The following is a 25323-nucleotide window of genomic DNA, read 5'->3' as shown; positions in this document are numbered from 1 at the left end:
AATTACCACTACTTAGCAAAGAAAGCTTCAAATGGTTTGAAATATATGGCATTATATTAGAAGGCTTTGACTTAGGTTAAGACTTTTTTTTGTTGGTAATATTTAGATCTGAAATCTCACAACTTAAGTAATCAAATAATAAACAAAGGCTGAACAAATCTATAATATGGGGGTTATTCTCACTGTTTTCCCTTGAGTTAACAATTTAAGAGAATGAGCAAAATTCACTTTTACTGAAACTCTTAGAAATCTGTGAGTTACGGTTTCCTAGAATTTCATTATTTCAGTAATTTCATGTTTTTCTTCATTCTACTGTAGTATCTATTTTTTTCTTGTTCTGAAGGAGATGCAGATTTAATGGGTAAACAAAGATACCTTTTACCATCTCTCTTCCTCTCTGGCCTCTTGGCTCCCCACCCCAAAAGTCACATCAGCAGCTACAGCATGTATTTTTTCTCCATATGACACAGTCTTAGGTTTGTGACCTTGGAGTTGCCTGTTCAGATCGAAGTGCATCTGCCCTAGTGAAGCTTGTATCTACACTGAAAGACAGATTTACTGAAGAACAGTAGGGTTTTATTTCACACGTCTATACTGAAGTATGTTTATTATGTGAAAATACTTGCTTTTTTGACAAAAATAGCCTTTTAGTTATTTTTTAAAAAATATTTTTAATATACAGCAGTTAGCTCTGACACTCCTGGAATCTTTTATTTTTTTAATGTGTTCCTCAGAGAAGTTCACTAATGAATCCCTGTTCCTTGTCTTACAGTATCTCTAGGAATCTTTTCCCATTTTAGGTGATCTTGCAGTTCAGTAAGCCTCCAACTTTGAAACTAGTCCTGTCTTTTCATATTTATTTGCTTTCCCTTTCATTTCCTCATGAATTTTTCTGGAAGTGGTTAGTAGCAGTTTTTCTCTCAGCTATGCTTAACTCCTTGTAGGAAGAATTCTGTACCACAGACAAAGTTGCAGTTCCCTCTGCACTAATCTGTTTGAAAAATGACATTTTGAGTGAAATTAAGTCAAATTTCTGTCATTCAATAGACGACAGTTACCTGCTAAAAATATTCACAAGTATGTATTACAGTAATTATTCCTATAATTTAAAAAAGAAAAAAAAAAGAAAAAAAAAGAGAAGGAAAGGTAGTATGCTTATTAGTGTTAAGGCTAAAAAGTTGCCAAAAAGTTTGGTAGATATGGTGCAATTTATATTATTTATTATTGCAATCATTATTATTAACATATAATAGCACTTAAATACAGTGAAAACACATTCTGTACCTGAAAAGGATTATAGAAGGGCACAGTCCAATGGGCTTCTGTGGAGAGTAATGGCTCTTTGCTGTGATTTGTGGAGCATAGTTCCCTGGTAATAACTTTATCAATAGCAAGTGTTTGAGAAACATGTGATTTGTCCCATAGACTACTGGGGTATAAAATGCGATATGTAACCCTGCCTGTTGCTAAGCTTATACTTTATGTTACATCTTTGAAAGACTGACAAAAAGGAACAGCATGGTTTGTAGTGACAACTTTCTTATTCGAAAGTCATGAGATAGGAAGTGGTCTGATAAAGGAAACTACTATGTATTAAAAAAAAACCTCCACAGAGGTGTTGGGACATTCCTTACAATCAGAATGTAGAAAAATGTTCTTGCCATCTTTAGTACTTGAGACTTTGGTGGGTGAGTGTACCTGAACTATGGTCAGATCTGTGTTATCACGCAGGCAAATTGAGGCGCCTAGAAATGTGTCTCTTAAAAATAAATAAATAAATAAAAGAGAGAGAGAGTAGAGAACTGTTTGTGTTCATTCTTCTTACACCTTGCATGCTAGACTGAAGAAATATTACTTATAGCCCATCTCTGTCAGATGTCTTTATTGAGCAGAAGTCCTCATTAGTCTCTCAATTTATGATCCATCACCATTAAAAAGTGGATTGGCTGCCTCATTATCCTTAAGAAATCAAGCCAACCTTCTTTATTAAGCTCCAAGATTTCATCTTTCCCCCCTTTGCCAATTCATTTATTGTTTTTAATTTATATATTACATTTTAATTTCTTGATTGCACACCACCAATTCAAGAACCAAACTTGGCAGATGACGTCTATATCTTTGATCCCACAAAACCACCAAGCTTCAGTGGAGGTACGCATTCCTTGCTCCTGTTGCATTTTTTCCATTAAACCTGAAATAGGAGAATTTTGTTCTAAAGTGATACTCACTGTTGTTAGGTCTGTAGTCACTTTAGGGAAATGAATCCGTTTCAAGCAACTTGCCTGCTGCAGTCTCTGTTGCCTTGCCTTGTCTTATATTTTTTTCAAAATGGTCTTTCAAGCCCTGTTCTTTTATTCAGCTTTTGCCTCACCTGATTATTTGTAAAAACAGTACTTTTCAAGATGTTAATCTCTTAGATTTTATTACTCAATTATCTGATCTTTTAAACAACTTTTTATTCATTTTTTCTTAGTTTGCTGAGCTGGAGAGGCTTCTCTTTTTTTCTGATAAAGTAGGAAAAAATGTGTTTACCTTCCTTATAAAAGGGAAAACTGACATAAACACACTGTGGGTGGCTTTCGTCTTTTTGATTCTTTTTGGTGAACAAATGTAATAGGTCAGAGTTTTTATTTTTGCAAGCAGAAGAAACTTGTGATTCCTCCTCACTCCTTGTTTCATTGACTAATTATTCTTGAATAACTATTCTTGACTATTACTGTATTTCTTAGACTTTTTCAGAAAAATGGAGTGTTCTGTCTTCAACAATGATAACAAGATAGTTCCTCATCTGAGCATCTTTTAACTGTTTTAGAGAAGTAGGCATTAACAGAAACAATTTTAAATTATTTTATCTGAAAATCCCGTGTCATCCTAACTGCTCAGTTAAGAGAATCTGGAGAAAATGCCGCGGCTCAGTGAATTACCACTCATATGGCGGGAATGATAGAGGCTGGAGAAAATAAAGGGCCTTAGCAGTCTGAGGAAATTTGCAGGAGCTCAGTGGGAGTGAGCAGTGGTTGCTACTGAGTTGAGGTACATTTTCGGTATTAAATCCCTGAAAGAAGAGAGAGGTCATGTTGCTGCCTTTTCAGCAGAGTGTGTAAAAGTGTGGTTCAAGATCTTTGGTGAAGGTGTGGATCATCATGTGGGAGATCTGCTTGTTTTCTGCCATTAGTGAAACCATTTTGTCGCCCAAGAGTAAATTGCTGGACCTTCTTATGCCACCAGACTGACATACAAAATGAAAATAACAATTCTGTTCTTGCTTTTTTTCTTTCTCCATTACGCTTTTAAATGCTCCAGAATGCACAGGACATAGTTACTGTGTTCTAGGATGTTTGTTAGTGAACTTAGTACAAGAAACTCACATTTTTGTCTGGGACATGCAGATCTGACCATTGCAATACAGACCACTGTCATTAAGCAGAAACATTTCTCCTCCAATTATTATCTCCAAGCGCATGATCTCCACCATTTAAATGGATATTTCTTATGAGATTCTAATGATGATTTTGTTCTAAATTGTTGTTAGTTAAAGTAGCTATGTTGTGTCAGAAGCTGTAGAAAGAACAACAATATCGTACAACAAAACCTTTCCTCTAAAGTTTATATCCTTCAGACTTAAAGGTACCGTCTACAATTATGCAGCTATTGTCATTAAAATTATTTAAAATATTATTTAAATTAAAAATAAAAAAAAACAAACCCCAAACCTAACAAACCCCCTTGTCCTCCCCCCCCAAAGAAAAACTAAACCAAACCAACAAAAAAAAAATCACCCCCCCCAAAAACCAAAACACCAAAAACCCAACAAATCTTAAGGCATAATATTTACTGATCCCTTTTCTGAATAGATTCTGGGTATCAATCTGCATAAACTCACAGCTTTACCTGAGAAAGTCTGATGTCAAGATGATGTGAACTAAACCAACAAAACTATTGGTCTGGCCAACAAGTTGATCAGGGGACTTGACATGAGAAGAATTTGCCTGAATCTTCATCCTTGTGTGAGTTTTAAAATATTTTAAATGTTTTGTTGACCATGAGGTTAAACTTAATTTTTTGAGGATTGTGTGTGGGGAAAAAGGCTGGAAGGTGGCACAAACAACAAGAAAAAAATAAAAAGAAAAAAAAGAAAAAAAAAACCCACAACAAAAAAATCCAAACCAAATGACAAATAAACCTATAATAAAATCCTAAGAAGTAAAATCTACTGCACCACAATTGCATTTCCTAAAAATCACGTATTTCTGAGCTGATGTTGACATGATTGCTAGAGAGAAGTCTCGGTAACTAAGTCACCACATTTATATACAACTGTAAACACATTGTGACAGCCTGGGCAGCCTCTAGTTAATGAGCAGAAAGACTGAATAATCCTCTAGGTCAGGATGGAGTTGCCCTGCATCTGCCCACGTTGCACTTTAGATTGCAAATAAGCAGAAGGCAACAACGACATATTTACTGCTTGCTTTTGTATTTTTCCTTTTGCAGAAACTATTAATTGTAAATAAGGATGAAATGTATTTGTGTTAAAATTATATATATTTCAGTGTGGTTATTAGCTTTATTTGCAGACAAACATTAAAGCTAACACATGCCTATTTAACGGTGAGTAAACATTCAAGTCAGCCACAGCGTTGCTGTGCAGTCTTCTAGGTCTTTACTGAAATTGTGCTGCCCCAATTCCTCATCCAGAATCCTAACCATTCCTTCTTGACAAATAAGTGTAAATAACAGGAAATAAAAAGTACAAAGAATATTAAAACTACTTTGTGAGTTCCCAAGGTAGTCTGAATAAATATTTTAAGTTGGTTTTCATAAATCCCCTGTGACCTTGCTTTCTAGGATCAGAGTGTGAATACTTTTGTTTCTGAAAATCTCTCAGCAGAGACTAGCAATCAAGGTTTAATCAGTTTGGGAAAAAATATTGTAAGAGTATATAAAAAACAGAGGTGTAGTTAAAAGAGACCTCTTTTTATACTTGATTCTGAAATTAATATGCCCAGAAGTGTAAAATATGTAAGTAATCTTTCCTTTGGTAGAAAAACAGTGGAGTCAGCATTTCCATCTGTATATGAAAACTTTTATTTCCCCCAAGACACCCAGGATGGTCACTGTTGATGTGACCCTGCAAACTTACAAAGCCTTTGGAAGCTCTGGGGAAGCCAGCGGCTTTCCATAGGTAGTCTCCAAGTCTTGGATTTGAAGGTTTATACATAGTTCAAAGAAGCTTTTCTCCAAGACTTGAGGTTTTATTAGTGATCTTATTGTGTAAGTTAAGAGGGAAAATATTTAAAAGGATTAATTGAGAACATCAAGTCTTTTCCTCTGAGAAAAAATTCTTTTTGACTAGAATAGGAGACAGTTAACTTCTGAAAAGCATCAAGACTGATGATTTTGTCTATATAGCATTGACCTGGAAGCTCAACCATTCAGACTAATAAATCAGGCAATTTATATTTAATCATTAACTAACTCCCGAGCTGAACAGCTGTTCAAAATTAGAAATGGGTCACCCCAGCCAGGATGACATTACAGGCAATCTATAATGCATTAGAATAAAATTATAGTGATTTTTAACTGTCTGGAAATTTATTACACTGCATGTTCCAACTCTTAAACCCTTGTTAGCCAATGTCACTAGTGATTTATGGTGCTTGGGTGGTATGGTAAAATTACTGAAGATTTAAATAGACAATCATTCTACGTTTAGTAAATCTTCAAATTTCAAAGCTATTTTGGAGAATGAGGTGGGTGCTCTTTATGGTTTATGACTTACCAGTCAGTGGCAACAAGAGGAGAGAATGGATAAATCAAAAAGCCCTTTTTTAAATAAATGGATTTATTGTCTTGTTGCCTTCAGTTAATGGTTTAAAGAAAAATACAATGACTTCTGTGGCAAAAATGGATGTCTCAAATACTCAAAACAAAACTGATACATTACAAAGATTGCTGTTAGAGCTTTCAACAGGAATAGTCCTTTACTTGTCATTTGTTGAGCATCTCTTATGAATGTAACTGGGGTTCAGGAGGCCTTCACACACTAAGTCTTGCATTTACACTGTGAAACATTGAAATGTTAACTTTTTAAAGCATGGTACTTTCATCAAAGATACTTCAATTTTCTTAGCAGTTATTTTATATTCCTGTTTTATAATAGAAGAGTTTGAGTCTTCTGCTATCTGTGTCTGTCTTTACAGGATAGGATGTTTAAATATTACAGTAAATATTTCTGATTTTTCTGAAAAATATAGATGGAAAATACTTCATGAAAATAAAATTTAACAATTATTTTGTTATTTTGGTTTTGTACACATAGAAATTTACGTTTATAATGACTGAGTTGTTGAGATTGATTTTATACATTTTTGAGGCTTTCAAAAATGAGCTCATTTGAGAGTATTCTTTTAAGCTCTCAAGCAGCTAGCACCAGTAAAATGCAAGCATTATAGGTGTAATTGTTTGAAGTATGGAGGATACATTCTATTCAGTGATTTTCATTGATTATGATTACATCATGTAAAGGACTGGAAAAATATGTTTTGATTACTGTCATTGCTAGGAAAAATAAATGTCTGTATGGGCAGTGGTTAAAGGACAATGATTACAAGTTGTTCAGCAGTATGCCTGCCTTCTTTCATACTGGCTCTTTTTTAGCTTCAGTCCCTTTGCTCACTGGAGAATGATTTCCTGAGGTTTCTCTGATCAAATGAATAAACGGTGAAATAACTTTATTTTATCCTGAGTATTTCAAACAGTACAAACAAGGAAGAAGGGTTCTGGCAGCCTATTCCAATTTTACACCAAGAATTTCATCAGTTTGATGAGTAACTGATGATCAATTTTTGCCTTCCTTTCCATGCCGAAACTATTTGAGTATACATTCAGCATATATTCATTCCTTTGCTAGGAATTGTATACACAGAACAATCAAAGCAATATGTGCCAAATACTGTTAGCTTGGTTTTTATACCATGTCATAAATTCTGATTGAAACAAAGATGATGATTTGATCCATATTTTAAATATTAACTTTCTTTAAAGAAGATACTTTCATTTCCCTGAAATTCTTTAGTCACCGTTTCAACATTTTAAATAGACTGTCTTTAAAACATAACTGGTATAAAATAGCAGCTTTCTATATAGCTACTAATAAGAAATCATCAATATCTGGGACTGTTCCTGACTAGTCATTCAAAATATCCTAGGGCAAGTGTGGTTAAGATGAATTCTGCCAAGTGCACAGGGGATTCCAGAAATCAGGGCTCTCTGTGGGGAAAAATAATAAATGAAGAAAACAGTTTCTAGAGTTAAACTTTGACATAATCATTGAGCCTGGAATGAAGCTTCTGAGATCATCTAGTCTACCACCACTGCTCAGACCGGGTTGGTTAGACCAGATTGCCCAGGATCATGTTCAGTCAGGTTTTGAATATCACCCAGGTTGGAAATTTTCTGTGCAGCCTGTGTGTTTGACCACCCTTTTCTTTCCTCCTGTCAAAATTCCAAATTATTACAGCTTTTAATGCAGTAAAACTTCTGTAGCTAGTAGGTAGAACAAGCCAGACGAGTTAAAAAAACTTGCAATTCTTCTGCCTTGCATTTTCCCTTGGAAAAAAAGCATGACAAAAAAGAAATCGTCATATCTTTGTTGAGACTGAAACAGCTTTTTATCCCTTCCTTTTTTTTTTTTTTTTTCCCTTTTAAGTCTTGTTTCCTTGCCTTTTCTGAATCTTGCTGGAAATTATTGCACTTTACAGAAGGCAGTAGTGTCATACTGCACCTGGCAGTAGTATGCCAGATGCTGCCAGTATTGCCATATGTCTGCCACACTGTATCTGGTTGAGACAAAAGCACCAATTACTGTAAAAATCAAACAAGGGATGGACGTAGAATGTTTGGTGAAGAACCCCATCCTATTTTTTCAACTTCCAAGGTATGAAATCACCATACCAGAAAGTATGGATTGTTTCCAGCCTTGCAGTCTTAGGAAGGGTATCTCTTGCTGACAGTACCTTTCCTTTTGTACTCTGTTTTTTAATGTGGAGATCAAACATGCTGTCATTTCCAAGTTGTTCAGGAGATAACATTTTCTAATTTTCTTTGAAGTCTGAAAACATACATTGGAGCCAGTCTGTTGAAAACCCTCAAAGCACAAAGCAAGACTTTATGTGGTGACAGCTTATTAACAGCAGCATTTGTATCTTTGGATCCTTCACAAAACAGTATTGCCAGGACCTGAAAGAACATTTCTGGATTCCTTTTCTAAAGTCACAAAAGGTAAAATTTACTGTACAAGATGAGAGTCTCCTGTGAAGGATCTGGTTTGCTAAAATTGCTGCCTTCAAAAATTTGAAGTACAAAACAGTATTTTAAAGTGGCTTTTAGGAGGTATTTGTTTTCCAGTACATATGTAAATATATGTATATGCATGTACACACACATACATACAGGTACATTTTGAGGGGAATGGGAGACAGAGGTTAAGTTCTCTTTGGCAAAAGAAAATCCCTTCCTTTTCTAATTCTCAGTGCCAAATTCTGTCCTTTGTAACACCTGTGTAACAGCAGATGCTATAAATAGTGAAAGCTGTATAGAGACACCTATTCTACTTAGCCTTTCAGCTCTAGGAAGCAGATGTACTTACGATAATCCCCATTTCTCTGTACATGAAGGTAATTGTGACAGTACTCAATAAATTCACAGAGGCTCCAACCCTTAGAGTAGCGTCTGCAAAGCTTTCTCTGTTCTTCTTTGTGAAGCTCTGGACTGCTTCTTTCCTCCTTACTGCTGCAAATGCTCCTCACCTTTTCCTAATTGTTTCTTATTTCTCATATGCCACAAATCACAACATTATATCACAACTAATGTAGTTTATTCTACTCTTACCCCATTTTAATTCACCAGGTTAAGGCACAGCAGGTGAGCTGAGTTGCTGGGGACACTGGAAATACCATTAAAGCCAAATCTAAGCTTTTCAAGGTCAGCACTCAGCACTGCAGGGGTGTCTTTCTGTAGATGTTTACTTTGTGTGAGAGTTTAACAGTCACTAATTTCTGCAAAGCTTTGTTATGCCTGGAGTATCTCCTTGTTCTTTTCCACCAAAATTTTGTTTGCAGATGAAGTTCTTTCTCAAAAACCTCCTTCTACCTTGAAGCCTAATGCTGATGGGTAGAAAAAATTACACCAGTATATATATATATATATGTTTAATAATCAGACCCTGGCAATAAATGTCATTCTTAACCCTTTTAAGAATCCTCTGAAATGGACTGAACATTTTTATAAATAAGAACTAATCTATACTGTAACTTTTTACTTTTCAAACGCTTTCACTGAACAGCAGTGATAAAAAATACCTCGTTTAAGTTTTGATTGTTTTCCAGTACATATATAGTGAGGAAGAGTGGAAAAGAAGAGAGAAATGCATTTGCATAGTGGTGTTAAAAATAGATATTTATTAATAGTCCTCTTTAGAAGGAACAAGTAGTTCTATGTCACGAAGTACCAGCTTTGTGCAGATATAGTGACAATAGATGTAGCTATGTATTAAAATATTTTTCTTGTACTGTGTGAAAAATGTATTAGAAACCTTGATAATACTCCAATGCTAGTGTTTTCCAAAAGGAAATATTTCAGCTGATGGAAATGATTGTATTGCTTGCCTTACAGTCCAGAGATAAATCATATTTTCAGTCTTCTGGTGTATTTAGATAAATGTGTTACACATGGGAGATAAGGACATTGCTTGCTTGTGGAGAGGAGTTATAAAAAGTTAGGTTTATTTTGGGCACTGTGATTAAAATCAGGGGTTAGGCAATTTTAAGGTGGTATGCATTTTGTAATAATACGGTAACTATAACTTTGTGCCACAGAAACAGCACTAGATGTATGGTGCCATTCTTATTATTGCTAACAATTGTGCAAATTTGGCTCAATTTAAATATATGTAATGATTTTCTTTATAAATAACCACCAAATTTGCATGCTTTTTATTGTTTTGCTTTGGAGGTTTTTTTGTTTCAGTGTGCATTTTTAAAAGAATCTCCAGTGTACAAGCCAGCACGTAGGACTGTGCTGGGAAGAGCAAAATTTTGATGGAAGAGTTTTCAAACACTTCTGAACTGTGTACAAGGTAGCTCAGGCTAAATACTGATGATGCTGTGTTTTTATTTTATGGGTTTAGAATTCAGTGCCGAAATCACAAGTAAGGAAGCCTGGGATAACTTCATGAAGAAATTGGTGGGGGTTTACCCTTTGCTTCAGTAATTCCAGGCATCATCCAGTGTAGATCTTTTCATGCTTCCGCTAGCCATTTTTCTTTTCCAAATATCTTTGGTATTCACTCTTTCTTACTCTATGTGTTGTTAGGTATTTCCCTTCCAACCCAGACCCATTCAGAAAGCCCTGATTTCAGATGTTTTTATCTCCTCATAAGTGCCTGTGACAAGTTAGTATCCAGCAAGCATGGCTGTCTGACAGCTGCTTTAGTGTACATGGAGATCACAGCCTCCTCCTTGGTGAGCAGGCACTCATCTGAGAGTGTTGCCACATTTAGTGCCATGAAGAGAGCTCTGAGGATGCCTCTGCCCCCAGAGACAGTTGCTTTCTCTGGCTTTTGAGCTTGTTAACACATCACAGAACTACATTAATAAGATACCATGGGAATCCTAGTTTTATAATTCTTGTGTGAATAAATACTGATTTATGATTCCAGAAATACCTGCTCAAGAGCATATATGAGCATTGAATTTGCAATATCGGTAACTGTATACACTGAAACTGATAATATATGGTGGTTTTGAAACTTTGCCAAACTATAAATATTTTTTATGAAGTAAATATCTTAAATGAAAACACTTTTTTTAAAAAAAATCTGTTATGATAAACTGTTTCCCATCACATTTTCTAGTGTATCTTTTTGCATGTGAAACTCCACAGGGATCTGCCTTACTTTGCTGCCCAGAAAGGCTAACTTGTATCAGACCAGTTATCCTGTGCCTTGCACTGAGTCATGTCTTGATACTTGGTAAGCTTGCTGGGTGACTATATTCCATTTTGATTCAAAGGTTCTTGTTCCTGTGACAGAGGGTCTGGACCTGATTGCTACATTGACAGATGATTCTACGATTGCTGCATGGAGTAACGAGGGGCTGCCCCGTGATAGAATGTCAGCAGAAAATGCCACTATCCTAACAGACTGTGAGTGCTGCCCTCTGATGATAGATCCCCAGTAACAGGGAATTAAATGGATAAAGAATAAATATGGAGCTGACCTTAAAGTCGTACGTCGAGGACAGGAAGGGTATATGCATGCTGAAGAATTGGCTTTCATGTTTTACTGCCCCCAAGTTCCTTAATTTTTGTAAGGTATTGGTGTTTGTTGGAATGCACTTACTTGTAGACTTGAAATATTACAACACTGCTGCTTATTTATCCATAGCATCATTTCCCATTTAAAATGGTGTTTGAAGGGGACTTTTTTTAATGCTGTTTTCACGCACAGAGGAAGAAATAAAGTGGAAGCTGAAGTGTGCTTCTTGTGAGGAGCAAATCACTTTTTCAATAGGTAAGGTGCAAAGCATGATGCTATGACCTTACTTGTCCTGTACAGTATAGTCGGCAGAACACAGCACACACACCTTACAGAGGGAAAGATTCAAGCCAGTGTGTGGCATTCAAGGTAAGAGCCAGTATTTGTTGTCAAATTTAGAAAACATCAGAAGCATTTCCTAAGATCTAATTAAGAAACATCTAGATACACATTTTCAGGATGATAATACGAAAAATAAAGGATCTTGTACTCGGTGTAAGAGTATTTCAGTCTGTGATGTTTTCCATCACTTTTCCTGAAAACTTCCAATGTGATTGTTGAGTCTTCAATGCAGCAGTCAGCCTAAAGAATAACGTTGATTTGTAGTTGCATGAGAGTAAACCTCATTAAATGTTTCATCTGATGAACTGAAATGCTGTGATATTATCTCTGCTCAAATGTGAATTTATTTTTAAGCCTGAATTTTTCCTCTCTTTTATTCCTGTTTTCAAATAACACATCAACAAGTTAGACTTTGCATGTTGAAAAATATGTTTATTCTGATAAAAAGTCAGAGATACCCCTGAAGCATTTCTGGATGAATCTCAAATGTTATTCAAAGAGTGTTTAGAGTGCTTGCACAGTTTCAGATTGTTAAAAGAGAAAATATAAAAGAAAGGTTAAATAAAAATTATATTTAGTTTTGGACAGATTATCCAAGCTTTTATCAGCAGGCAACAACCCAACACTACACACCCCCCCCATATTTCAGGCATTGGTGCCTGCACAGTAAATCTAAGCAGTATACAACAGTTCAAATCTTCTTGCACGCATGAAACTCCTGGAAGATGCGCTCTTGCCCTGCACTGTGACATGTTGAAATTATTCCTTTTTGTTACATTCTTCTGTAGTGGTATTTGAAATACTTCAGAGTAAGACCATGTAACTTCCTTCTTAGTATCTGTAGTGAAGAAACTCTACTGAAAATTAGAATTATACGGGTCTATAAGAGAGATCAGAGTTGCACAGGGTAACAGTTCTTTAAGGCATGAGACAGTTGTAAATCAATAAAAAGAAGCTGGGTTTAAAAGAACAAGGGTCACAATGATAGTTTTGCATTTACTTAACAAAGGTTTCCATATAGCACAACAGAGCTGTACAAACACAAATATAGAAGCAATTAAAATATAGGTTCTTCTAGTGAATATTTTAAGTGGTGTTACATGACCTAGCATCCTGTGACTCACTGAAGATGTGGCAGGTCTCCTTTGTGGGGCACTGGTGAAATACTCCTTTATTAACAAATAAGCAGAGTTTTCCTTATTCTGGATTAATTTTTGTTATTGGATTAATTTTTGTTATTTATTTTAGTAGTTGAGTCAGACACTTTGAATTTATTTTTTTTCCTAATAAAGAAAGACTAGAAAGGTATTAGTGATAGATATGGTGCAGTTCAGCAGTTGAAGTTCATTAATAATTGGAATGTTGCAGAGTATGAAGTAATGAATACTAATTACTCCTTTCATGTCTGACAGCACCCTGTAGACCAATACATCAGCCCAGACTTTAATTTGGTTCTAGTAATGGTTTCATCAATAGTACATTAATTCTGTGTTTGAAAAGATATACAGTTGAACCTGACCCACACAGTAGATACCACTGTCATAAAATGGCCACATACTGACAACAACTGGATAATTACAAATAATTAAATCCACTGAGTTTCAGACAATCCTAATTTTTAGTAAAATATATTTTATCATATCAATCGACAGAAAGCATAGCAAGGGAGATTTATCAATTTTTACTTCTTCCAAAGCAAATTTACTGGCCTGCATCTTAGAGAACTTACTGATCTGTGAAGCAGCTTCATAAAAGTATCTCTCCCCTTCCTTGTTTACCAAGATATTTCTTGTGTTGGACTCTTTAGTATTGGGTAACACCATATTCTGTATTGTTTCTGAATGAAGCCTGCAAAAGTAATTCTCACCTTTGGAGAACTTTGAATATACATGTAAATTTATATTTTCCTCAACTCATGGATGATAGTAGGGTGAACTACAGGTATTTGTTACCTGAAAATCAGACTTCTTGTTTAATTCCTTCGTATATATTTAGAAGCCTAACAAGTTTAGGTGTTCAAATTTAGACTTTTTTAAATTTAATTTTGGAGCTGCAAACCTGTTCAGTGGGTCTTAACACACTTTAAACTAAGACCTTGTATTTAAAATGGCTTTAAAATCCTATTTTTATGAAGAAGTATTAGAATATTTGCTTTAAGAAGAGGGAGAAAAGACAAAATAATTTCTAAAATTAAATAATATATTAATATTTTTAATAATAATATAAATAAAATAATTTTCAAAAATATCAGTTATAGTACATAGCTTTCTGTAAGGCACAAGACAAAAACTAAGTAAAATTTTGGTGCAACTTATTAGCATTGTATGCAAAAATGATTCAAAATGCATGTACTTAGATTTTCTGAAGCAGACAAATCAAGGCTTAAAAGTAAACAGGTGCCAATTCTATATGGTGATGGCTTTTGGTCCTTGCCTGCTCTAAGAGGAATGATGCCATTGAATAGGTTTGGTACAGAAAGGCTATAATATTTGAACATTATCTGTGTGTTTCCTCTCCTGTCTCCCTTGCACAGTTGTTTTGGAGATCACTGGATATGAGCATTAACTATAATAGATCAATGTCATTTTGACTCAATGGAAAGTAGATAGAGGAATAAATTCACTGTACAAAAGGACCCTATTTGCATTCACATGAGCTGTTAGACCCGCTCAAATCTTTTGCACATTCACAAAGTGGTAGTCATGTCTCGTCAGTTGCGAGATTAGGTTATTACAAGATTCTTTAAGATGCCTTGAAATTTGATTTATGTGCAAATGTAACTTGTAGGAACAAGTTTCCATTCTTATGAGGCATGACTATTATTCATGAAACAGCAAGACAATTCACTCCGTTTCTCCACAGGGAGAAGCTTTCCTTGCCTTGAATGTCTCACCAGCTGTGCAACTTTAAGGCAGTGCTTTTCCCACTGAACTAGTTTGACCAACTTGCACCATTTGCCTACTGAGATTGCCTAGTAACAGCTCCATTCTGCACTTGTTCCACTCGATTTATTCAACTTCATTCTCTACATTACTTGTTGGATTTTGCAAGTTGGTTCCAGAAGCTTTTAATTTTAAGCAGCAGGAACTGAAAGAAGGCAGGAAACTGAATGTTTTTATCCCTCTTTCTTCACACTGAAAAATATTGTTTCCCTTTCTTTTCCTTTCCAAAAATTTATCACTTCTTTTCATTCTTGCTGAGCCGATCCAAAACATTTGGCTACAGGAAGCTACCCTACTGTCTGCCATTTAGGATCACGGAATATTTTGCAGAACATCTGCCTTGAAAGGTACTCCTTTTGATTTTGAGTTGCATTAAAGTATCTGCTAAGAAAAGTTTTTGCATGAACTATTGTGGCATTTCATTACATGAAGCCATGTTCCCATATTCAGTATTTTTTTGTCTTCATGAGACCCCATCTTTGAAAGACCCAGGCAATGTTTCCTTAGGCAGTACATATGCAAAAGGAAAGCACATCTTTGTGCTGATAACTCAAATTTTGACAGATCATACAAGATGTTCCGCTATTCCTAGACTTCTCATAGCTGAGAGTTCAGTACTCATGTTGGCTTCAGAAATTTATTTGGTTTTATTATTCGCCTTTGCCAAAAATCTGTTGGTTCTCAAAGTGTATATGGGATTTTTAAGGTGTTTTGTGATTCCTTTTATTTCAAGATCTACAAGAATTTCAACAGGGAAAAAAAATTAAAAAAAAAAACCCTAGTGGAGAACAATCTTTCTCTAGTTTACTTTGTATGTTCTTAAATAACAGGGAGATGGAGCTCACGTGAAAGGGGCTCAGTTTTCTCCTGGGTAGAATGGTACATTAATTCAGTCCATTCTATCTGCCTCTGCTTGTGGAATGAAGAAATAAAGATTATGAAGAAAGGTCACCAAAGTAGAACTTGTCTTTAGTAACTTCTTTGGAGACCTTTTTTTTTTAAAATATATGCCTTCTATCATGGTCCATAAATAGTGCCTACATCTGCTACATTTCTTCAGAATCCTGAATTAACCTCTAAATCTCTAAATAGATACATTTCACTGGTAAAAAATGAAGCCATTCTACTGGGTTTCCCCACCTCTGTGTTTATCATTGTTGCTTATACTCCTTGAACCATGTGAAAGCAATAACAAAACATTTATTTTCCCCAGATCTGTAATTAACAAAAAACCTAGAACAGCTGCAGTAATAAAAGCCACTGAATCCTTATGTAATTCTTGCCTTTCATAGATGACAATCACAGAAATTGGTAATTTATTGCTTCTGTGAATTGAACCCATAAAGAACTTAAATCCAGAACTCTAAAGCATATTGTGTTGTCACATAGACCTTCTGAAATACAGTATGACTTCCATAGCAAGGGTTTTTCCACTGACAAAGTGAACTGAAAAAGTTGTCCTGTGTCAGATCTCGGCTTGTCTCTGGTCTCTTTGCACATGTATTGAAAATGAAGTAAAATTTCTCTCTGTGTGTCAAGCTTTACTGCTTTGTTCCCTAGAGCTGTAGCCCATTTTGAAGGCTGTGGAGAGACCACACTATCAGAATCTAAATCCATTGGCAGAACTGGAAGGTGAATTCATGTCCAACTGAGAAAGGCTGCATGATCTGAAGGACATGACTATATGGCTAAATTATGTTGTAATTATACAAGCATAAGCCAGGGAAACTCATCTCCAGTAGTTTGCATGGGAGTACTATAGAAGATAGATACACACCTGATGCTGAGTTATGTAGAGTCATGGGTTTCCTAGAACTATGCATAGTAGGTTCTTTTTAGGACTTTGCTTGTAGTATATCATAAGTGACTGTCTTTTCTTCCTTATCCTTGGTGAAATGCAGAAGCACTTTCAGCATACCATTTCATTTAGCCTGTGTCTTCTGGCTATGGAGATATCAGAAGCAGGCAAGGATGTTAAGAGCTGAAATATATGTCCCTTACTGTTAAAAGTTGTATGGAAAATACTTTTATTCATGTTCTGATGTGAACTGCATTTCATAAATTGCATTTTAAGTGTTTAGTACCTACACTATTGCAATCACTTTGAAGATTGATTTGACTTAACAAACGTCAATTAGAATTTTGTGAAAAGGGTTTGTGTCTACCTATGCTCCGTTGTATAAATGTTCTACTGACTTCTTTTAAACACAGTTTTGTTGCTAATGTTTGAATCTTCTTTTTTGGCAGAGAACATTCAAAGCCATTGCTGTACATAAAATAGTGTACTTGTGCTCTTGTGTGGCAGGTGATGGCCGAAGACTGGCATACTGCTCACTGTGCAAGTAGATAACAGAAAGTTGTGGCGTCTGCTCACACCACACGCTGTGGCACACACTGCAGACTATAAGCACTCTTTCTATTTATTTAGGTGCTGAGCCATCAAAGTAGGAAGTACTACTGATACTTCAGCAGTAGTAGTGTTGCTGTATGGGAGAGGCTAGAACTTCTCACGGAAGGCAAGTGGTCAGGAAACGACATGTCTAGAGTAAGGCATTGTGTTCAGTGAATAAAAGGCAAACCTGATATAATTAATTCTTTCACTCAGCAAATCATTGTTTCGGAACACAACATTTGTCAGATTGACTTAAAAAATTATTTTTATCATTTCAGTCATGAGCCTTTCTCCATCTTCTCACTACCAGTTTGTTATAAATATATGCATCTGGGTAGTTTTTTAGGATTTACTGCTAAGCTATTTCAAAAGATGGAAAAGTAAGCTATATTTAAGGAAATGATTGTAAGAACTAACAGCTATCTCATTAAGGGTTGTTTGAAAACTTTCCTAAGTTTTTGGTAAGTAATGAAGATAGATGTTTTCCCCTAAACCACAGACTCTTCAGTACAGCAGTGAATAATCTACTGGTGTCTGCTGTATATGCAAACGAACTGATGCCAGTTAAGAAATGGTTTGTGTATTCTTCATATAATTTGGTGTGTTTAACCATTGTCATTTTGTTTCTTAAGCTGCAGGCACCTAAATTTTGGATTGTAACCACTTCCTATATTGCCAAGATCATTCAGTGCCCATCTTTTGCAAGCTAAGTCATTTACATCTTTCTAAATTCACTGAGATCCCCATTCATGTGCATTTTATTCCTTCCCAGATATAACAAGATTAAAGACAAAGAATATGAATTTGACAAGAATTTCCACCTCATCCTTCACACTAAACTGGCTAACTCTCACTGCAAGCCAGAACTGCAAGCTTAGACCATCCTCATTAATTTCACTGTCACCAGAGATGGGCTGGAAGACCAGCTGTTGGCTGAGACTGTTAGTGCTGAAAGGCCAGACTTAGAAAAACATAAGGTTAAGATTATATATTGACCTGTCCATTGCCTCTTCTGAGATTTTAAGGCTAGTATTAATGTGCTTGCTTGGATTAATTGTTAGTAAACCATGTATTAGAAAGATTTTAAAGACCAGATTCTGCAATGTGTAGAAAGTACTTCTACTAATTTGCTCAAATTCATGCTCCCAGAGGGCTAGGCTTGACCTAAAGATCTGCTAGAAATTAAACTTATCATGATCTTATTCCCAGACTTCTCTCTACTGCTTGGTTTGCTCTGTGCATTGCATTTAATTTACAGAGCAGGATTAAAGCCCTCTGCTCTGCTTTGTGCTTCAGGGATCTTGAGCCAGTAAATGTGAATAAAATTTCATGCTAGTCCATAAGAGGATATAACGACACTGTTAGGACTTGGGGCATTTGATTAATAAATCATAATCTTTTCGTGCAAAGATGCAGTTCTGTGGCTGCTGCAGGCATGTCAGTGTATAGTAACTTAAGAAAAACACTCTTATAGCTGGCTATAGAAAGGACAATGAGCAGGCTGTGATCTATCAGCTAAAAAATGAAAAAAATATTTAAGAGTGTGAAATGAATCATAACATTTCCCATTTCTCTAGTGTGTCTTTCCAGTTATTTCATGTAATTTACTAACTTCATCCACAAAGATTTGCTACATCTCTTTGAGGTACTGCTGCCTCATGCAAAGGTAAACTGGGTGAGAGAGTTTAATTACCCCTTGAAGACTGAAAGCCATATACTTGGAAACACGAGCTGAAAAAGCTGTCCATGTTCCTCTGCATCTACACATCATTCCACACAGAGTTGTGTGCTTACAGTACCTATATCATCAAGGGGGTTTTGGTGTGAGGGCCAGAGTCTGATGGAGAGTTCCCTGTAAGACTAGTCACTCTAACTGTCAGAAGGTCAGGCCAGCAGAGCAAACTATGACCATGCTTTCCCACACTGCTTGCTGATGAAGTGGGGGTCTCCATCCTGGTGATATTGTTGGTTTTCTCAGCTGCCACATGGATTACCACTTGCCATGTCTGGCAAGAGACCAGTCCTTTTTATATAGCCTTAGGAGGAAGAAGGCTAAGAGAGAGCTGGAGTCCTGGTCCACATTGAGCTTGACTTTCTCTCTTTGGGTGTCTCAAAACCTTAGTTCTAGTGTATTGGGACAGAAGATAAACTACCTCTTTCACAAATTAAATTTAATCAAATGATGTAATTAAACAGAAAATATAACTCACAAATGCTATAAAAAAGAATTTCTGGCTGTGGTTGTTTAAATGCAGTGTTTTCATTCCTTCTGCTAGTCAGTCCTGGTCAAGCAGCAGAACTATTTCGAGACTGAGCTCGGGCAACTGGAGGATGGCATGCTGCTCAGCCTGTCAGCTGCCCAGGGCAGTTTCTTAGACAACAGTGAAATTGTAGAGAAACTCATACCAACAAAGTCAACTGCAGCAGAAATACAGCACAAGGTAATAACAATGGAACTATTTTTAACCACTTGAAGTCACCTGTAAAATGTCTGTTATTAATTATTTTAATGAAGCATTTCTGTAAGCTAGGAATAGTCAAATTCCTGTCTATACAGCAAGGGCTGTCCACCCACTTATTCAGAGTTCCATATCTACGGTATGTAGTTGTCACATTTTCATGGGTGTTTTTCCTTTTGACTTAAGTGCTTGAGTTAGTATTTGTCATGGTTCAAGCGCAGCCAGCAACTTGGAAGCACGCAGCCACTCGCTTACTCCCCCACCACCCCCTTCTTTTCTCCCCCTGCTCCTAGAGGGATGGGGAGGAGAATCGAAGGAATATAATTCCCACAGGCTGAGATAAGAGCAGTCCAGTAACTAGGGTATAATATAAACCACTACTGCTACCAATAATAATGATAAGAGGAATAACAAGGGGAGAGGACACAACCGCTCCCCACCTGCCAACCGATACCCAGCCCGACCCAAGCACCGATCTGGGCCTTCCGGGTAACTCCCCCCAGTTTCTATACTGGCCATGACATGCTGTGGTATGGAATATCCCTTTGGCCAGTTTGGGTCAGGTGTCCTGTCTCTGCTTCCTGCCAGCTTCCCCTCCTCCCTGGCAGAGCATGAGAATGTCCTTGCTCAGAGTGAACATTACTGAGCAACAACTAAAAACTTCGGTGTTATCAGCGTTGTTCCCAGGCTGAAAGTCAAAACCACAGCGCTGCACCAGCTACTAAGAAGGAGAAAAAAATGACTGCTGTAGCTGAACCCAGGACAGTACTCATAAAAGAAGTAAGTATCAGCATGGAATACGAACAAATGTATTCTTATATGATTACCATATTTTCACAGGTAAACAGGCATATTGCTGCAGAAAACAGTTGTTCTCTAATGTTTGTCTAAGATAAGAAGCTTAATTACCTTAAATATTTACTACTCTGTGAAATAAAGTCCATTTTCTAGAGTATATCCATATGCATTTTTGTATGGATAGGAAAATGCTGGTATTTGTATGGGATAAATATGGTGCATTAAAAAATAAATACAACTGTCATCCTATAGATAGCTGAGGCCAAAGAAAATGAAGCTCAGACTAACGTGACAAGAGAGCACTACAGACCAACAGCTGTAAGAGTGTCCATTCTTTGTTAGTAGCAGCCTGGGCAGCTCCAACACCATCTACCAGTTTTCACTGAAGGTAAAAACTTATCTTGCTGTATTTGGTTTCAAAGTGTGAAGAACAGAATTCTGCTTCCAGCAGTGATGTCCGATACATTAGTTATCGCTTGTACCAGATGTTTACATTTTCAGGGCTGTGTGTCTGAGAAAGGAGAACATAATGTGATCTTCTGCTGGTCGATAATGCAGTACATTCCTATGGGTATCTTCGACTGTCTCCATTCTGGCAGTGCTTTCTGACTGTTCTTGCAAAGTTTACCTCTTTCGTGTTAAGCTATCCCATAGGGTCAGGCAGGAAGAGTTTTGAGGGATTCTGTATATGTATATTCTGTATATGTTTGAGGGATTCACTGTGGCAAATCTACCAAATGATCTAATGCTATGAGGAAGGGACATAACCTACTGCAAAATTACCATCTTGCTTAAGTGAGAGCTTCTGCCTGCCAAGTTAAATAAAGAAGCAGAAGAGTATTGCCATTTTCAGCCCTCACTACTGGTTTGTGGAAGGTTTCCTCAAAAGCCTCTTGGCAGAAGAGCTTTGCATTTTAGACTGCTTATTCCAGCTCTTCTTAGAAGCCTACAAGTAAAAAAGAAAAAAAGCAGAATTCAAATAAATTAAAATAATTGTACATATTTTCAGGCCTTCAATGCAGTCTCCCACAAATTAAGCAGGCTGAAAAATCAGGATATTCAGTGTCATTTCTCTAACATGACAGAAGCTGTCACATGTTCAGCCTTTCTTTTCACAAGCCAGGGACATTTTAAAAAGGATCAGCTCAGTTCCTTGGCCCAAACACCTTTTCAGGTGAGGAAAAATTTTCAGATCAATGATGTTGATATTTACTGGCTTTGTTGTTTCTTCACTAGAAGACGATGCCTCTGCCCAAGCAAGTTATCTTGTTACCCTGTGGCTGTGTAGCTCCTCACACCATGTGACTGTTGTCTCAGTATCAGTAATAACTGCAGAAATTCCAAATATGCTTTTATGTAATTCTTTTAATTTAAAATGCTGCAATGACTTCACAAAGCTACACTGAGGATAAATGGCATGACTTAGCTGCTTTTGGTTGGAGAGTTGAAATTAATGTGGCATGTAAAGTAAGAATTCAGTAAATAATACATATCCGTATCACATTCAGGGTTTTATTTTTCCTTTTAGCTTTAGTATCTATATGCCCTGAAAAAAAACCACAGGGCTCAGTTGTACTGGGTGGCAGGTGTTACCCTGAAGAGCTTGCTCCAAAAGAAGTTGTGTCACAAAGCTGGTCAGTACTAGAGGCAGGAATTAAACTAGAAACCAACAATTTGGGAAGAAGGTAAAAAACTGAGGAATCTGATTTGAGGGGGGATAGGAAAAACTAAATCACTCTATGCAGTGTATAAATGGGAGTAAAAAGCAGACAGAAATGTCTGGAAGAGAAAGAAAAAGAAAGGAGGGGAGGGAAGAAAACTGGTGATGACTTCTCTGCATCATGGTACAGATGGATTTATTCATGTCACTGAGCTTTGTAGTAGTGTGCTGCTTAAATTTTGGGGGGTTTTGTAGCAGTGGTACTGGGATGGATCATAAAGAATGGAAATCTATAAAGCAAATGAAAAGTTAACTTAATCCCAATTACAGAGTACACAGAAGCCAGAGTAAAGGGCACAATAAATAATAAACTTCTGATTTATTAAATATGTTTTTAGTTGGAAAGAAAGGGACTTTTGATAGACGAAGAAGGATGTATTTATATCAAAAAGAAAGGAGAATACATGGTATAATGACAAAGGTGTCTCTTTTTCCCACTATATATGGTTAAAGTGATAAACGAACTAGAAAAAAACTTGCAGAACCCTGGAGTTTTCTTCAGTATACATACTGCTCATGTGCTAGAACTGATTCAGTGCAAAACAACCCCCAAATAAACCCAAATAAAACCCAACAACAAAAACTGTTCAGTATTAGCAAATTTCCTGAAGTTTTGTGACAGCTTGCAGTCTGAAGAGGCTTAGAATGGTGATAGAAACAGCTGTGCACTATTTGTTCTTCTGTGTATTTTCCAAGATAGAAAAAGGATATATAGAGATAATTAGATGGAATTCAGAAATCTGTGCTTTTTCAGTAGTATTAGCATAAAATAATTGTAGCCAAATTTGTCTAAGGTTAACTTCAGTGTGCAAGACTTACATATCTATGTTTGTTTGTTTGTTCCCACAAGCCAAAGAAAAATAACTGCTGTTATTGGCTAACTCACCTTAAAATTTGAGTGAATTTGTCTTTCAGTACGGAAATGTATTATCATAGATAAGAATGTATTTAGTGTGTATATAAATAATATATATATGCAGTTATATTTTCTGCAAAAAAGTCTTCACTGACAGGTTGTGCTTGGTTTTCATGGTGTCATTTTTAAAAGGTAAAGGAAAGTTCAGCTCTTTGTGTATGTAAGAATGGTTCTGAAAAAAAAAAGTCACATTCTTTAGTAACTAATTTCTAAATATAATTCTATTTGCAATAGATTTCAAACAAATATTTCAAAACATCATTTAAATATAATTCAAAAGATGCAAATTCTTATGTCAGAGTTTCAAAACATGAAGCCGTAGGAATTCTCATTGCTTTGAGCTCCCTACTCAGTAGTGCTTTGAGCAGTGAATACTTTAAGGCAGAAGTGGCTCTGAAGCAAGTCTGTTGACCTTTTTCAATTTTGTATGCTGTGAAGATTCTTCTAAGAAGTAGAGAGATAGAACTCCTTGAATCGGATTTCCTTCTCTGGTTCAGAGTTGAACACACTTACAAGAGTCCTGTTGACTTCTTAACTACTCAGTCATGGAGTGCCATTAGGGTAGGTTGGGAAAATTGCTTTTCAGTTCTAAATCTTTTCTGATGTTATTTCTGGAGGCATGCTACAGCTAGACAATTTCAGATAAAGCCATACATTCCACCATAATTTTTAGTAGAACTAGTGATGCTTTTAAAGAGGAGCTGTCTCCACCTAAGAACACTTTGTTTAAATACACTTAAAACATGTATTTTTCCTTAGACATCATGTACTGTGTATTGCGAGGAAATTGTTTTACCATCATTTGTCCAGTTCCCTAAAAATATAATTTTGATCTTCATATGACTCCTTACAATAATAAATGTTCCATATGAGGTTTCCAGTTTGTTGTATCTTGGTGTTTAACAAGCAGACAGTACGGTAATACTGACCAAAGTAAACTCTTATCAATAATATTATTTGTATATGTATATATATATATAACTTAGTATTTTAAGGTAAATTGTGAGGCCCCTGTAATTGGTTAAACTATGCCTTTTTATGTACCCCCAAAAGTATCCATATTTGTCTTCCCATTTCAGTCTTCACACAGAAGGTACACCATCTGTATTTGTCTTTAACATGCTTCCAGTCTATGGCAGTGATGAATGTATTCAGGGGGTTAGATAAAGATACTGAAAGATCCACCAAGAGGTTAAAGAAGTGGGTAGACTCAGGATGCCCAGAAAAAAAAAAGCTTCCCCAGGAATGGACAAATAAAAGCTCTTTTCAGAAACTAATTGTACTAAGGGCACTCCATCTGAACAGAATGACATATGCACTTAGGTATGAAATCTCAGGGGCATGTCTTTCAAGGCGGGTGTGTGTGAGGGTGGTTTGCATGTGTCATATACAAAACTCAGATCTTAAGCAAACAACTCATAAAACTGAGTGATTGATCAGAATTTGAAGTCACTGAGTGTGGTTCTTAGCCTGTTCTCCTGACGAGGAGTTTATGATCAGGTAGTGTGGTGAGACATGAGTCTCAGCGTATTTGGAGAGCTATGCTTGTGATTTCTTTTAGGTTGCATATAGGTATCCCAAGGAAAGTGCTCATTAATAAATGGAAATATACCAACCTATGCTATTAATAGCTAAAAATTAATTTCTAAGTGTTAGTTCTTATTATGCTATTAGGGCTGGTAGCTACCTGCATGGAATGACAATTTTTCACATCTCCCTTCCTTAAAATTCTGTAATACCAAGAAAGATTCAGCTGTGGATACTTAGGGATCTTCTCCCAGCTGTTTTCCAGTTGCACTGTTTTGATCTTTTGACCCCAAGTGATGGCCTCATAGACCTGATCCTGAACACCCCACTATCACAACTTTTATCCATGTATGTGCCTTCTGAGAATCCAGGTTTTATGTTCTGGATGTTTATTCTGCCCAGCTGCCCTGGTCTTATATGATAGTATTGCCTGTGTATAATGACTTCTTGGAATCAATTGTTGAAGAGGTCCTCTCTCCAGAAGTTGCTGTTTTCTGTCACATGGCTTAGAGAAATGGAAATTACTGTCTTCTCACTTGCTTCACCTCCTGCCTCCCCTTCTTGCCTTCAGTTCACTTCCCTGACAATTTCTTTGATGAAACGACTGTTCGATCGTCTCTGTCAGCTGCTCTGAGAATGGTGTTTAGTGCATGTTTATTCGTGTGTATAGGAACTTCATGGAGGAAAAACTTGGCTCAAGGTACATGGAAATCACAAGGATGTGCTTAGCAAAATCCTGTGAAGAGAGTAGTCCAAGCCACTCCTGTGTTATTTATACTGCCTCCAGGAGCAGACCCACTTGAAGATACTGAGACACTAAGTAAGCCTCTTTTTTGCTTCATGTGCAAGGACCATTCAACTGTCCTCCCATTAAAGAAAGAAAAATTGAGCTTGAAAGTGAAATGGAGCA

The 25323-nt window shown here is 36.4% G+C and overlaps 1 protein-coding gene across 1 annotated transcript in view; it reads left to right on the top strand.

Annotated features, from left to right (window-relative positions):
- The window catches only part of DNAH11 (dynein, axonemal, heavy chain 11), a 92616-nt gene that overhangs the window by 50642 nt on the left and 16651 nt on the right, over window positions 1–25323 (top strand). The window contains 10 exon segments of the mRNA XM_010019862.1: window positions 11073–11236; window positions 17766–17970; window positions 19270–19434; window positions 20503–20585; window positions 20587–20638; window positions 21260–21424; window positions 23325–23447; window positions 24016–24209; window positions 25084–25168; window positions 25170–25233. Of these exon segments, the coding sequence (XP_010018164.1) occupies window positions 11073–11236; window positions 17766–17970; window positions 19270–19434; window positions 20503–20585; window positions 20587–20638; window positions 21260–21424; window positions 23325–23447; window positions 24016–24209; window positions 25084–25168; window positions 25170–25233 (1300 nt within the window).

Source organism: Nestor notabilis, unplaced genomic scaffold (genome assembly GCF_000696875.1).
Source record: "Nestor notabilis isolate BGI_N333 unplaced genomic scaffold, ASM69687v1 scaffold4348, whole genome shotgun sequence".
Taxonomy (NCBI): domain Eukaryota; kingdom Metazoa; phylum Chordata; class Aves; order Psittaciformes; family Psittacidae; genus Nestor; species Nestor notabilis.
The sequence above is the reverse complement of the archived record's forward strand: the minus strand, read 5'-3'. Positions and strand labels throughout refer to the sequence as shown.